This window comes from Anoplopoma fimbria, chromosome 9 (assembly GCF_027596085.1).
Source record: "Anoplopoma fimbria isolate UVic2021 breed Golden Eagle Sablefish chromosome 9, Afim_UVic_2022, whole genome shotgun sequence".
NCBI lineage: Eukaryota > Metazoa > Chordata > Actinopteri > Perciformes > Anoplopomatidae > Anoplopoma > Anoplopoma fimbria.
Genome location: NC_072457.1, coordinates 12,690,676 through 12,706,458, shown reverse-complemented (window position 1 = coordinate 12,706,458; position 15,783 = coordinate 12,690,676). Strand labels below are relative to the sequence as shown.

At 38.3% G+C, this 15,783-nt stretch overlaps 1 protein-coding gene across 3 annotated transcripts in view; it reads left to right on the top strand.

Moving 5' to 3' along the window:
* Positions 1–15,783, top strand: part of inpp4b (inositol polyphosphate-4-phosphatase type II B) — a 129,112-nt gene that overhangs the window by 80,553 nt on the left and 32,776 nt on the right. For all 3 annotated transcript variants that reach the window (XM_054605298.1, XM_054605297.1, XM_054605299.1), the window contains 3 exons: positions 4,583–4,713; positions 12,091–12,195; positions 15,488–15,596. In XM_054605298.1, coding sequence (XP_054461273.1) covers positions 4,583–4,713; positions 12,091–12,195; positions 15,488–15,596 — 345 coding nt within the window. The remainder of the gene's footprint in view (positions 1–4,582; positions 4,714–12,090; positions 12,196–15,487; positions 15,597–15,783) is intronic.

The window sequence follows — 15,783 nt, the reverse complement described above, 5'->3', positions numbered from 1 at the left end:
ATGACTGAACTGTGTCAGCTACTGTCTGCTTTTCATCAAAACGTAATCATTGTTGTATAGACTTTTAAAATTCTTAGTAATTCTATCCCCTCCCCTCTTCCCTTTAGGATACCGTTTTTTGTCCACCTGTTTTATTCATTTTTTGTCTATTAAGTTATTTATTATCTCCTCCAGGAGATAATGAGATCAGTCGTGGGTGTGCGTGTGTTTGCCCGTCTCTGTGTCTCTCCACGGCTAATCTGAACACTGCTGCACCAAACTGCATAATATTTTGAGTGCTCATTTATGACTTCTCATTTAGGACCTCTCGCTGTTGCAGTAACTCACACGTTTTCATAACACCTTTTATTGCCTGTTTGATACTGCCAGAGACACAGTTATTCTGAGTATTTTCATTGGGCATCAACCTCATATTTTCTAAAAAGTAAACTTGTAGCCTAGCTTAAGGCTTCAAGTTGCAGTTACGCCCGTGAGACAAAGCTGAGACGTACATCTGCGTAGATAAAAATGAGAGCGTATCTGTTTTTTGAGACATGCTAGTGAAAAACACGTCTAATGGTCCCTGCAGACACATTTGTCTGAGAGTTTAATAAGTGCACCTTTGTATTTATCTCATGCTTTCAAGGCCTTTTTCTTTCTCTCTTTCTACTTAAGTTGAACAACAGAATGATATTGTTTGTTGAATGTGATTATTTGGAAAGTATAATCAGTCTCAAGAATATGTAACAAAATGTTCCCACTGTCGACACTGTCATTACATGTCAAACAATAAACCTGCTTTAAGATTATAAATATTATACATACATATATATATATATTTATTTATATAAAAAAATGTAATTATATATGTATCAAAATGTATATACGTATGTAACTATGTATTGTCAAAAAATAATTTACAAACTTAGTAATTATCATCAGTAAACAACAAGAAAAGGAAAAGGGGTTAATTCCACCACAGTATACAGTATTAGAGTATAAATACAGTATCTTAATAATATGAAATTAAACAAAATAGGTTGCCCAGTGTGAGTGTACAGTATCCATGCATGTAGCAACTTTGGTCATTTGAACCTTGGAAAAGATATATTTGTAATTTTAGTTTATTAGATCCTACTGTATAATATTCAATATTTCATTGACAATTTGATTCCCCCCTAGACCTTTGAACCAAAAAAATGAAATCTCAGATATTGTCTTGCATATAAAATGTTTGTTGGGAGCACCCTTTTTTTCAAATGTATGGTGTTGGATGGAACACCCAAAAACCTAAGTGACGTCTCCTTTTTTTACATGCATATAGTTAATCAGTCTACACTTGCTCTTATCGCGCCTTTTCCCAATCACACCTTTACTCTTCCCAGACAACAGACCACTGATTAAGGAGGTGATACCGTATCTCTCTACCCACCATCCCACTGCCTTATCACCCTCATTTAGCAAGCAGACACGTTTCTCTATTATTTTATCCATTATCTATCATTTAGGCTGAGATCGTCCGCCCTGACCTCCCCTCCAGACTTTCCCACTGAAAATAACAGATCACTCAGGAGACAATAGTCCACTTTGACACTGTGATCCATAAGTAGCAGTGACTGAAAGGTATAGTTAGAGGTATAGATAATTGTGAATGGTTGCAATCTCTTAAAGAGCATGGTAAGGATCTAGTACCACATTATATTTGCTATACAAACCAGTGAATTAGAGAACATCGACCCTTGATTGGTTAAAATTTCCCTGTTATAATATTAGGGGTCACTTCAACTGAACTGGTTATGCTGGATACAATGGCCCAATCCTAGGGCTAAAAGCTAAGTACCCCTTAGCTCTATTCCTGAGTTTTGCTCGTCAGATGCAAGGGTAGGGTTTCCTGATTTTTGTTGTGAAAGAGGGTCAGAGTGGTAGAGCTATAAGGACGTAAAGTCATAGACATGCCTGTGCAGATGCCCATGGTACTGTAAGCTTCCTTTGCTCATGGTAATCTCAAATGTACTTTCTTTTTGAGGAAGCCTTGTGTCCATCTTCCTATGCCATAAGCACAAGTTACTTACAACCACCTGCAGAGCGTGTTAGCAGTGTTGCCCAGCATGTAGCGCCTCTCTGCCTCGAGGTTGTGTACAGCTGCAGGTTCTTTTAGAACTAGACACAGGCGAGGGAAAAGGAAAATGTCTGTGATCTACCATTTGTTTTACAGCTGGTTCAGTTGTTTTTAGCCGGGGCTTGAATGTAATTTCAAAAATGTTGTTGTATATGTATGTAATTTAACCCAAATTATGATGAATAAAACCATCTTTTTTCAATAACCTCTAGTGGTATCAAGCCATGCAAATATCTTTTGTTAAATTTTACATGTTTTGATGTGTCTTTTCCTTAGATTTCTTCCTCTCCCCACTTATGTGGAGTGAATGTATTTATTTGTGGTGCTCACTATAGCCTTACCAATACTGCCGTTTTAAAGCATATATTGATATCTACAGTACCAGTCAAAAGTTTGGACACACCTTCTCATTCAACTACTTTGAAGAATCTGAAATATAAAACATATTCTGGTTTGTTGAGCATTTGTTTGTTAACCACATAATTCCACATGTGTTCCTTCATAGTTTGGATGTCTTCAATATTAATCTACAATGTAGAAAAAAATAAAAATAAAGAAAAACCATTGAATGAGAAGGTGTGTCCAAACTTTTGACTGGTACTGTATATTTCGTAGTAAAAAACATGATATCAATTTTATTTTTTTGACCAAGAAACATACCAAGCGTGACATTTACAAGTTATAAATCGGTACTCTCTGGTTGCCAACAATGGAGACCTTGTTCCTGAATTACCTCACACCTATTTCGGCATTCTGTTGAACAATTTCTTAATACTTACAGTTCTACGCTCCCCACAAGGAAACATCAAGCTAAGCACAGCAGGGAGTGAAATGCTAACAACAGCGACAGCAGCAGTAGCAGCGAGTAACAGAGTAGCTTTCTGGTAAACAGTGTGACAGCAAACATGCAGCAAAAGAGTACGCAGAGCACTGACGGCTTAAGTAGAGCGCCATGATTAAAAGGGTGCATTTGATATATGATGCAGTGAGGAGACCGTGCCATGTGAATGCGGCGGGGGACTGGAGTTGGGCTGCCTGAACTCCCTCGCAGGCAACACTTTGTTGAGCTTATATCGGCCAATATATCAGTCTAGCTCTAGTGCCAAGAGTGTTTAGAAAAGTGACACTTAGTTCCTTTTTTGGGGGGGTTGAATTTCAATTATAGCCACAACAATGTATTTTCAGAAATAATGTGTCTGGATAATTAGCAGGCCTCACTGTAAAATGTTTTTATTGGAATTACATTCTAACATAGAAATGCCTGAAAGAATGGCTAGATACCATCAGAGATATATGAGTAAATATGTTTGGTTTGTGTTGTTGTAATTTGTCTGAAACCCACTGCTTGAAAAACTTGTCGGTTTGATGATTCATATGATATACATGACCTTGACTCACTCTGTCTCTCTCTCTCTCTCTCTCTCTCTCTCTCTCTCTCTCTCTCTCTCTCTCTCTCTCTAGCACTATTTCTAACGTGCTCTGCTTTGTATTGAAATACTTCAAAGTAATCTAAAAATAACTTACTTACCTGGAGGCGACCAGGAAATAGTCCGGAGAGGCTATCAGCGCCTTTCTCTTTGTTGTAGTAGTTGAACCATACAACAAAGAAATAACTGCTACATTATGCATTCAAGCAATTATGCCTGGTCTTAACAATAAGTTGAACCAATGAGCATGCAGCCTTTCATTTTAAAATATACTTTATACAAAATGCAAGAGGTATAATCACTGAAAATTGGACTCGTTATCATGAAAGCAATGCATATGACCATGTATTTGTTATGCTGAATACAACGTTGAACCTCCTTCAACCTCTAATTTCTATAATATCACTGCAATTTACTTTTCAAAGGGTGCTGGAGGGCAGGTTTCTGAATGATATCTGTCCATCTGATATCGCCTTTCAGATGCAAATAATGAGCCAACGATAAAAGGCTGTACTTTCTTCTAGGCAATCAGTCCCATGCACACAAACACAGACACACACTCATGCAGAAGAAGGAGCACAGATGATTTTGGCCTTAGGCTGCAGACACGACTAGATGAAGGACAGGCAACAGATCGCTCCAGTGACACCACTAAAGACTGGATGGGTTTCTATTATGCGTAATGGTAAAAGAATGGCGGGAGCAGGGGAAGAATGTGATAGGGCAGAGTGGATAAGTGGGGACCAGCTTTTAGCCTCAGGTCCAGAAATGTGGTTATCTGGCTCAGCACAGGGTGCTTCAGGACGCAACTGTGTGTACATGTGTGTCTGGGCCAGTATGTGCAAGCCTGTGTCTGCGTTTTACCATAACTATTAAGTATTGCAATAATGCCCAATACGTTTTTCTCGCTTAAATTAGATTGTTTTATGACTAATGTCAATGTTTTAAACGAAAGAGAAGCTAAGCAGAAGGAGATAAAATGTGTTGACTTCCTCGATGTTTTGCTTGATATCCGTTAAAACCACAAAGGTCCTTATAGATCTGTGTTTATCTTTAGGGTGCAGGAGCTGAGAGAGCTGGGCGAGCTTTCTCCTCACTGGGACAACTTAAGAAAAGAGGTGATGACACGATACGGAGGAATCATCAGCTCCTACCAGGAGACTTTGGCTGAACTGGACAAGATTACTGGTATGACTGCACCTGCTGCTACATTTTACATTCATACCTGTGTGCACAAATACATTCATGCACACTCCGCATAAAAAGGTTTTTCACTCTAAAATCATACAAAGTCACTTGGTGATAAATTAGTTCCAAGATGTGACCCTGGTGTCATTGTTTATCGACCCGCCTTTGTTCCGATATGATTATCCAGGTTTTATGAAAATATATATTTTTTCTCTTCTATCATGGTTTGTCCTTGGATCTGCTGTATTGAAACATGTTTTTATCCCTACAAAGTTTTGAAATGCAACATTGTGCATACTGTTGTACTGTGAAAAAGTCGAGCACCTGGCTTAGCTTTTGCAGATGGAACCGCATACATTATAAATCAATCAATACTTTATCTTTTCAGTTAAATAAATAAAAAAAAAATCTGTTTGTTGTGTTAAAGTAGTCTCTTACTGTTATGTATGGTCCCTAAATATAGAGACATTATGGGAGTAAATAAAGGAGTGGGGTGTTTAATGCCTGAAATCTGACCTGACCTGTCTGTGGATTCTGGGTGATTTGTGTCAATGAAAAGCTCAGTGAGAAGTTGATTCATTTATCTACTGGCTGTCAAAGAGTTTCCATAGCAACAGAGGTTTCATCAGGGGCAATTGAAATGTGTGTACCCATGAGTCCCTCTGTGTTTTGTTAAAGTAAACGTTTGCAGTGCACATGAAAACTGATGCAAATCTGTGCCATGTGCAAACAAAAAACGAGTCTTGCATCTCATTTACAAATATTCTGTGTTCTACTTGGTATGCAAATCATTTTGCACACTTTTTCCAAATGTTTTACATAATAAAATTAATCCACACAGTTAGCTCCGATGTGAGCACAGAAAGTAATTAGGCTGCCTCTGACACTTAACAAGGAAACATTGGACATGTGATCATGCCGCAGAATGTGTGGTGGTTGAATGTATTTAGAAAGAGACATTTTGTATATTTATTTGCTTTTTTAGTTTCAACCCTCAAAAGCAGAATGAAATACTTATTACATATGAACAAACATACTATACTATACCATGTATACAGTGGTTGTTGTCCTTATACATGCATAAGTATGACAAATTTAATTGTACAAAACAGTCCGGGTAAAGTGAATTCTGAAAATTGTTTCTAAAGACATTATATATGTTAGAAAATAATTGCAAAAACATATATGAACAATATAGTACTGAATAGTGGAGTTTGACGTTTAAACTGTTATATACCATTTTTGTGTTTAGGATTTTTTGGGCGGTCCTGAAATCATGGCTCGATGACACACTCGAGTCATCCTAAGCACAACCCCTCCACCACGATATCAAAAAACACAAAAGATCATTAGTTCTGCTGCTCAACAGCGATTTCCAATACATACTGACCACAGCCTACGGTTAGATAGCTAGCAGTGGTGTACTGGCCGGGACAAATCCCGCTGGGCCGCTTCATCGGTGGGCTTGTTGACAGTCAAACAATGCATAAAGTTTTCAACATGCTCTGCCCATAGAGCATGCATGTTAACATCCCAGAGAATGCTGCTTATGTTTTTGTCCACGTTTTTAAAACAGAATTTTACATACCTACCAGTTTTTTGGCAGTTGCGTAAATTTGTCTGGGTGGTCAATAACAGGGTAAACAGGGTTAACACGTTCCTATGGGCATAGGAACATTATGGCTACTGATAATTTAACTCTCATCCCCATAATGAGATATTTGTCACTGCTTCATTTTCTTTACCCAGCTGATAAGAGATGATGGTGGCTAAGCCTCTGCACTGCCTGCCTGAGCTCTGAGAGAGTTAGTCAAGGGCGAGGGGAATGGATAATGTGGCGTTGGTCATTATGGTTCCTGACAAGTCCCTTGTGTGGCACAGATGCTGCAATACACAAAGGCAGCTCTGTCATATTTACCGCTGTAATCCAGTCCTGCATTAACTTAACAGGATGACAGACATTGCTAAACAAGTTGGGTGGGCAAGCTGTTGCAGATTTATTATTGATAAGTAATATAATTAGAAAATGCAGGAGGCAGAGACACAAAGAGAATTTGTGGTGTAGAGATGCTGAGTTGATGAGTGTGAGACCAGTGGGTGAGCAAAGACAGGGGAGTGATTTAAAATCAACGAGCATCATTATTTTTGTAACGTAGAGACGTGACTAGGGAATGTGCAAATAACTTAAGGTAAATCAAGTAAGATGGATATTCATGTTATTCTCTTTGCAAGAACAAAAATACAAATGAAATTGGAGAAACTGCAGGCAGAGGAAGAAGAGAAATAGTCTGCTGGGAGGTGGCGGTAGAGTCTTCATGTCCAGGTTCCATTTAATCAATTTTTGACGAGCTGACCTCAGCAAACACTTCGGATGCTCTAATAACTCAATTCCGTTCATAAATTAATCATCCCTGCATTCATTGTTTACCAGCCGGTGAATTAAAGACATAGACGTAATCCAGCTAGCGTGGTGTGTTGGATCTCCAGTACTGCCGGCACTTCTCAGCACAAGAGTGTCAGTCACTCTTTAACTCTACTTATTGGATAACTTCAGTTTAAGGCCCAGAGCTACGTATTGTAGATTAAGGCTCACACCTTCCTTTCTCTCTTTAATATCTGTATCAGAACAGTTGTCTCTGTTGTCTGTTGCCTCCAGGTAAAGATGTTCAGCTGGGGAGTACACAGACATTTTATGTTTTGTAGGTTACTACGGACAACATGAAAACTAGCAACAACAGAGAAAAACCCTTCAGAGTAATGACCAAAATGTTAAAATACATACATAAGATCAGATATGACCCACTTGTCCGATTCACACTTCTCTCGGGCTGATTCCACCGCTCACACAGTGTGTGTCCAATCCTCCTCTCTGTCTACAACTGATTTAACTGTGGATTGATTAAAAAAGCCCGCTGTGCTCTCTGCGCCACAGGACCATGAAGATGAAACCCTTAACGTGCTACCGACCTACATTGATCTGACAGACCTCACTTACAAGATGGTGTTGCTGTAGGTTGTGATCTTGTTTTTTTCTCGTCTCAGCTTGTTCTCAGGCTCACAGGCAGACATTTCTAAAAGCATCGGAGATAGGTTGCTCTTCTCCGGAAGGATTTCAAAGGAGTACAGAAAAGTGGCTTAGAGCAAAGAAATGACGGGAAAGATTAAAAGAAGAGATAGCGGCCAGATGTTGGTCAGTATTGCTGGCATTCAGCCCTTCTGTCACATGGCCAGCCCACCTGGGCAAACAGATGGGGATCTGATACGGCTAATTCATCTAACCTACAACGGTCACTAGCTCGATTAGCCCGGTCCCCAGAGCTCTACAGCCGACAGTGAGATCCCACTGAGCAGGGACGACAGCTTAGCCATTGACTTGAATGTTAGCCTTAAGAATTAGCTCCTCCATATGTGGCACAGAAATGTGTTGGAGAAATGCATTAATATTCTATCTGGGTGAAGACATTTGCACAAGTAGTATATAGGTCTAGAGTTTTTATTAGCCTCTGTGTCATTCTGTTGACCGAAATATCTTTGCAACTATTGGATGGATATTAAAATGTTGTACAGACATACATGTTCCCCAGAGGATGTCTAAGAGTGCTAAGAGTAAAAGTCAGAGTGATCCTCTGACTTTTACTCTTAGCATCACCATGAGATTGACTTCTTTTTTTAATTAAATTTGGATTATTTGATGGATTTCTTTGAAATTTGCTACAAATATTGAAGGCCCCTTGAGTATCAGTTTTGATATCTTTGATGATCCTCATGACATTTAATTAAGCACCATCATTTCGTCAAAAAGTAAATAACATATCTCCAAATTCCAGCAAAAGCTAATGCCATTCCTCTCAGCTGTACTTTATGGGTAGTGGTGATTGGGAAATGTTGGCATGCTCTTGATTCATGTCAATTTTATTAACGATATGTTCGGGTACAAATGAACAAGGCATTGGAATTCCTGTGTGGATCATTCAGTAAAATAAAAAAACATGATAAATACTATCAAAATATGCAATTTATAATAAATATAAAGAGATAAACACAATTGACAGCTAATTAATATGTGCATACTATTTAGTAATATGCTCAACTGGGAGGGTAATGTCTAGTTTATCGTTCTAGATTCCACATTTCTCCATGTGGAGACTATGTTTTGGTCTTCACTATATTTAAACGGACGGATTGTATATTCAGTGGGTAGAAATTTCATCTGTTTAAATTTGCACTTTGATAAGTAGCAGCAAATCTGTTATCACCTTAGGAAGAAGACATGATTGATTTTCAGTGCTTGAAAAAAATGTTACATCGCTGTCAGCTCCAGCTGAGTCATATATCCATTTCTGAGAGGCAACACATTTCAGCCTGAGTGGGTCAGCAGATTCAGCATTATTTACAGTAATGGAGGTGCTGTGGATTTGTTTTCATGTTTCGCAAACCTGCCTAATGATGTTAAAAATCTGTGGCAGGTAACAGATTTTTCTCATATATTCTGTGTAAACATAATAGCAGTGAAGCTTTGATTGGTGCATACTGGTCTGTTGCCTCAAGAGTAATTAATGAACAGGACTGAAAAGACTGTGTACTGCATAGTGTTGTTCTTCTCAACACAAAGTAAGAATAAGTTCACGTCAGTTAGAAGAGCTAGAAAGTGTCATTACTAAGTCTGTTTTGTCATCATGCTGCAATTAATAAACACTGTGAGGTGCACAGGAACACACTGTACTTGAAATTAGTATTTAGAAATAGTAGCAGGATTTCAGTCATTTACTAACCATTCTTTTTGGTGTTTTTTATAAATAAGAAAATAATTATTGTTGAAAGATATTGCACACCAGTCAGTGTCTTTGAGAAATTTGAGTATTTAATGAAATCCTTACATTGATATTGCTGTCACATATTAATAAAGTCTTAATCAGTATAATGAATTTGATAAATATAGAAAACGGGTCGACCGATATGTTTTTTCCAAGGCAGAAACCAATAATTAGTAAAGGAGACCAATAACGAATATTTGCATTAAAATTTGAGTCTTAGTGACAAAATTTTGAATAACACAAACTCCAACACATTGCTTTGTTTAAATGCCTTTAAGCATATTTATAATTTCATACATTTTCATCATTATCCTTAAAAAAAAAAAAGAGAGAAAGTGTATGGACAAGTGTAGACTAGATCTTTCTGTGATCATAAGCCCAATATGTACAATTCTCTGGTTTCACAACAAAGTATGTGAATTGCAGACTGGATGCAATACACAGACATATGTTGTTGTTTTTCATACAAATTACAGATTACAAAAACATAAATGAGTGACGACTATCTCATATGAACATTGGCAGGTCAGAGTTATATACTTCTCGATTATGAAATGCCTTCACTGTGCTGCTTTTTTGTAAACTACTATAATCTCTTGTCCAAATCCAGGTTCATCTCACTCACTCTTCCTCTCCTTGCAGCTCGAGAAAAACTCCAGTTTAATCCACCTACTACCATTACTAACAGCAAAACACTAAGAGCAGAGACAATGGGTGTTTTTGCAAACTTCATTGTAGGAGGATTGTAATGTTTATTACAACTTCAGTAATATCTGTTGCTTTATGTTCAACACACAGCTCTGCTCCCTCAATGGAGCAGCAGTCTGGGTCTGTCTTTGCCCGTCTGTGGCACAGTAGTCTTCTTCAATAGTGTTGATTTTACTTGTGACGATTAAACCAATCAGATAGGTTGTGGGTGAGACATTCAATTAGAGCAAACAGATAAAAACGATACTTTCCAATAATTGTAAAAGGGCTGAATATCGCGGACAATAATCTGCCGGACAATCGATCAAAATCTTACATACAGTACAACAAAAAAAGGCTATTTCTAGAAATACAGTCATGCATATTTAATAAATATCTCTTAGTCTACAATAATATTAATGGGTATATTCTGCTTTAATGCTAAAGATAGATAGATAAATAGATATACAGATATATATAAAATGGATGGATGGATGGATGGATGGATGGATGGATGGATGGATGGATAGATAGAAGAGTCACAACATAATATCGGCACAGCTGTTAACATTGGGGTAGAATGAACAGGAGGCACATTTGCCTGCACTTCCATTTAACCAATTTACAATATTTGTTACATTACAATTTGGATTAATGAATCACTACAACGTGTTCAACATTAAAACCATCAATGTGCTCTATGATCTTTACGATGAAATTACATTTCCACACACAAGCTGGAAAACACTTAACTTGCACTAGAGCAGGTTTTACTGGTTCTTTAATTTGAGCTTTATTCCTAGATTAGGAAATTCAAAGTCATGTGTCTTCAAAGAGGATTTAAAAGTTTCGATGCCATCAAGATTATGAAACTTTTTCATATGAGTATTTTTTGTTCCCCCTTTTTTACTTCTGTACCTGTTTTTAATTCCTTCATTTGAACTGAAATACTTCTTCTAGCAAAATCACTCCTCTAAATTGACTCTGTTCCTTGATTGTTCATGAAAGCTTTGCTTCATCTCAGAGAGGCTCGTTAACCCTATTTACATATTTGAGCAGCCAACATGGAGTGTCAGATTGTGTTTTTGAGCTTAAATGTAAGCCAATCGTAAAGAGTATCATTTGTCAGAACATTTTAATTGGACGTTCTGAGCAAAGTAGTGGCTGCAACGGGCATAAAATCCTTTGCTTAAATGATTACAATGCTCGTTAGAGGATGTCATAAGACGTTGATTGAAAATTAGCTACTTTAGAGATGCGTGTTGTTCTCTAATTGATACATTCTCTATCTGATATACATATATTTGTGTTAAATTATGTTTCATGGGAATTTAAAAGAGGAATGGTTTGGAGGCTTAACCCAATGCCAAACCAAGAATAATTTGTGGTTTACGGTTTTATGAAGTGTTTGTGTTACAATTATGCTTTCTTTGGGGAAATGGCTGGGGAAATTAGGCTTTACTAATTTGAAATATTGGCTGCGCTGCTCTTTGTTTTGGGTATTCTGAAAGCATTGTTTAGCGACCATTCACTCAATTTAATTTGGTGCAATGTATTCCCTTTTGTCACCCAGTTGTTCATTAAACATATCTCAAGTCATTCAATTACACAAAGGGTTTCTTGTAATTGGAAAATCAAAGAGGACATTTGAACATCCATCATAATTATTACTAGTGTTTGCTTATCTGTTTCTGTGCCTCACTTCATAAGCACATTAACAAGATTATAAAAAGAAGAGCCATATGAATCAGTAATGTTTGTAAGATCGTAGCATAGCTTAAAGCAGACGGGAAGGTATTTAGTGCATATTTATATTTAACCTCCACCAAATATATTTCATGACAATGTGACATAAAATTGTGTACTTTCTTTTTAGGTCGCTCATTCAAGCCAAGCTGCTGCAAAGCTCAGAAATCTCTGGAGTTCATCCCAATAAACCTGCACACCCAGAGGATGAGAGTGACGTGCCCCAGAAAAACAGGTATAATTACACTACTGCTTTAGACTTCTGCTTTAGACTTCTGTTGGACCTATTATTACACCTAATACTTGCACCTGGTGAAGGTTAGTCCAATATTCACACTCTTTTTTTCTCTCTGTGAAATATTGTGCTCTTAAGTGTCTATCTATCTGCTTTTTCATTTTGATTTTTTGAGAACAGTTAGCCACACAACCAGCTCTATGAGAGCTATGTGATAGTGAACCAAAACAGTAAAACGTATCTGAAACGGACTATAAAACTCCATAAAACCAAAGGGAAGCGGCAGATTCAGGTGGTAATTCTCTGTAGGTGTATCACTACAAACGACCTCTCATTGTCATAATATTTCCCATTGTCATTTCATACATTGCTGAAAAAACTTGGCTCAGCAGCAGTTTGACCTGGAACTTTCAAACAGCAAAAGCAGGTATTGTGAATTGGTGGTTTCATATGCAAACTTTTCTAAAAGCTGCTCTGGTTTTCACCTACTTTTGTGTTTCCATGCCTGTGACTTCTCCATCTGTCAGAGATACTCAGAGGGCTCAGACAGGGTGGTTCTAGTTCATCGTCCAGGTTGAAAGGTGAGAATTACTTGGCCTGAGAAAGATAGACTAAACACTAATTAAGCCCTTTGCGTTTTTCCAGAGCGAAATACTGGGGTTGTCTCCTCCGCCACTGCTCTCTAGCTGGCAGAGCCTGCTATTGCCCTGGAACTGTCTCTGTGTATTAGGGCGACTAACTGCTGCCTCACCACCTGTGAGTGGGCTCCATTTCAGTGATTGATGGGGAAGTTGAAGACAGACAAACCTTGATATAAACTGTGCTTCTTTCAGTGAAGACATCAGGGATGACAGATAAAATAAGTAGAATCAAGTCATCATACAGCCGTGAAACTGTCTTGCACTGTCAGGGCAGAAAAAGAGGGGAATCAAGATAAAAGGAGCCTTAGAGGAGTTTGTCAATTGATTGATGGACACTCCGATAATGACCCTCTGTGGGGCCAATTCACACCTTGACTCAATTCCAGGCAGCTGTGCTTTAGCTGATATGTCTTTGTGGTTTAACTCTGCCTTTATACTTCAGTAGGACCTGGAGTATCAGCAGGATAATGCAGCTCCCATCAGCTTCATGATGTTAATTAAGAAATCTGGGTAGAAGCAGTGATAAATAGCTCACAAAAACAAAACCTTATTTAGTAAAAAGAAGATATGTTGCACAAAATCAAGTAAAACTTTAAAAAAATAAACCAAGCTCACCAAGCCCCCCTTTATTCTCACCTTAAACATGCTGCGCATCGTCTCACATACAAGTCAGTTACAGTAAATGTCAACGGATTCATGAAAAGAAACATCGCTTGACATGAAGTGTGCAGAAAATCATAAAAATGTGAGTTTGACATACTGTATTACCGTCATTCCTCATACTGGAAGAGTTTCCTTTTAATGATGACTTCATATTCATGTCATTTATCATTGACTGTATTTTTTCCATATCCATATTTATATCAATATTCTGCATGATTACGTTGGATCAGTAGATTTTCTTACAACCGGAAAACAAAATTGCAACAACATGCAAGTGGAATTTTGTGTAATGCAGATATCGTAATGACAAAACTGTCTGCACAAAGTAATGTGGCATTGTATAGATAACACAATTAGAAAATTGGTCTTTGAGTGCCTGTCATCTAATCAGATGAAGGGTGTTATCATCTTTCCTCGATGTGTACCACGTCTTTAAACGCATCTGTATGAATGTTGCATTTAACCGTTGCATATAGTGCATCACCCCCAGTTGACCTTTGTTGCATGTCATTTACCCGTTTTTCTCTCTGCCTATGTTCCCTGTCTGTACATTAACTGTCATTTATCCAATAATTGAAAAATAATGTAACCGTCTTTGTGATCGAGCGAGTCTCAGTTGCCAACTGTTGTCGATTGCTCTATTCTTCCTCTGATTTTCTGAAATGATGCATTTCCTTGAGTTTGGTTACTCATTCCACTCAACAACACTGAACCATTCATTTTCATTTTGTCTATTGTTCATCCAGCAAAAAAACAAAAAACAGGCTTTTGGAAAATACAGCTGTCTTCTGCCTCCAAAATGACAAGTGCAAAATATTTCCAGCCTTAAAAGCTCAGCTGATCTGAAAGCGTTATTCAGCACTCATTTGGGTCTAAAAGGATCCTTTGTCATTGTTAAACAGGTTTGTGGAATGGGTTAAGTGTTGAATTATAACCACTCATCCTGACTGCTGCAATAAATTTCCTCTTTTAGAGAGCAACTGTCCTCTCAGTACTTAAACAGCTTATTCTGTTGTTGATATATTGTATATTGAAAGACGGATGGTGTGAGAGCGAGACCAGGCAAATAGAGCACAAATTGGTCATTGTGCTTGATGTTCCAAAACCCGTCATTGAATTATAGTACACTTCTGCTGTGGGAGAACCAATTAAGGGAACTTGGACATCCACAAACTCTAGGGGCCAAACGTGTGGTGGACAGGGAGCCTCAAGGCCAGGCACCGGGATAATGAATGGGAGAAGCAGCGGGTAGTAGCAAAGCCCCCATATCAAACCACTATCGGTCTGTTGTGGTGTTGTTAGGGGACGGGAGGCTGTTGGCCGCGCTGCCATTCACATCTCATGTGGCAACACTCGGAGCTGTGTTGTGTCATTAATTTTCTACTTTCAACGATTTTTCTAGCAGTGTTTTCCTACAGTTGGAGCTGTGCACTGTTGCTTTCCCGGAGGTGTTCATTAACTGACCCGGCACTAAACCACACCAAAATATTCACCCCCCATAAACCCCAGTCCACCCACTCTCCCTCCTCCCTTTTTTCTGATTTAATTGTCAGTCTCATCCATTACTCATTCAAAACAAGGTCTGTTGTAAGCACCCTTGTGCCCGCCTAGCCGTCTGTGAAGTGTTTATTTACTTGTGACGGCGGTGTGCAAATTGGAATGAAGTGCTGTGACATTCATCGTCCTTCTGGTTCAAAGTGGGACCATTGCTAAGACTAAAAGATGGCTGGAGAGAAATGACGCCTGAAACAGACTGGCAGAGTGCATAATAATATCATGTTTTATGTCAATGTCTTATTTGTGCATGAATATGATGCATATACTTCAATTAAAATTCTGACTCAAAATAAAGTATATTTTACACTTTGACAGGGATTATTTATCTTCTTGAATCTATTTTTTCTTGGTCCTTTAGTGCCAATGTTCCAAGGTGCTGTGTAATACATCTCGTTATTTTAATTCCATCAAATCTATTTTCTGTCTTACAGATGCTTTCTACGACGTTGTCACTGTCGGCGCCCCTGCTGCCCATTTCCAGGGGTTCAAGTGTGGTGGTCTGCAGCGTCTCCTCAGCAGATATGAAGCAGAGAAAAAGAGGTAGGAGAAAGAAAAACACCTGGACGACCTGTACATGACTGGTGTTTAGAGGGAGCATGGATGATTTAATATGGGACACATGCTGAGGAGCAAACAGGCTTTTATTGACAAAACAATTTAACTTTGGCATAATTGATAGTGGCAGACAAATTTGTTTTCCCTGGCCTATGGGCTTGATCTTCAAAGC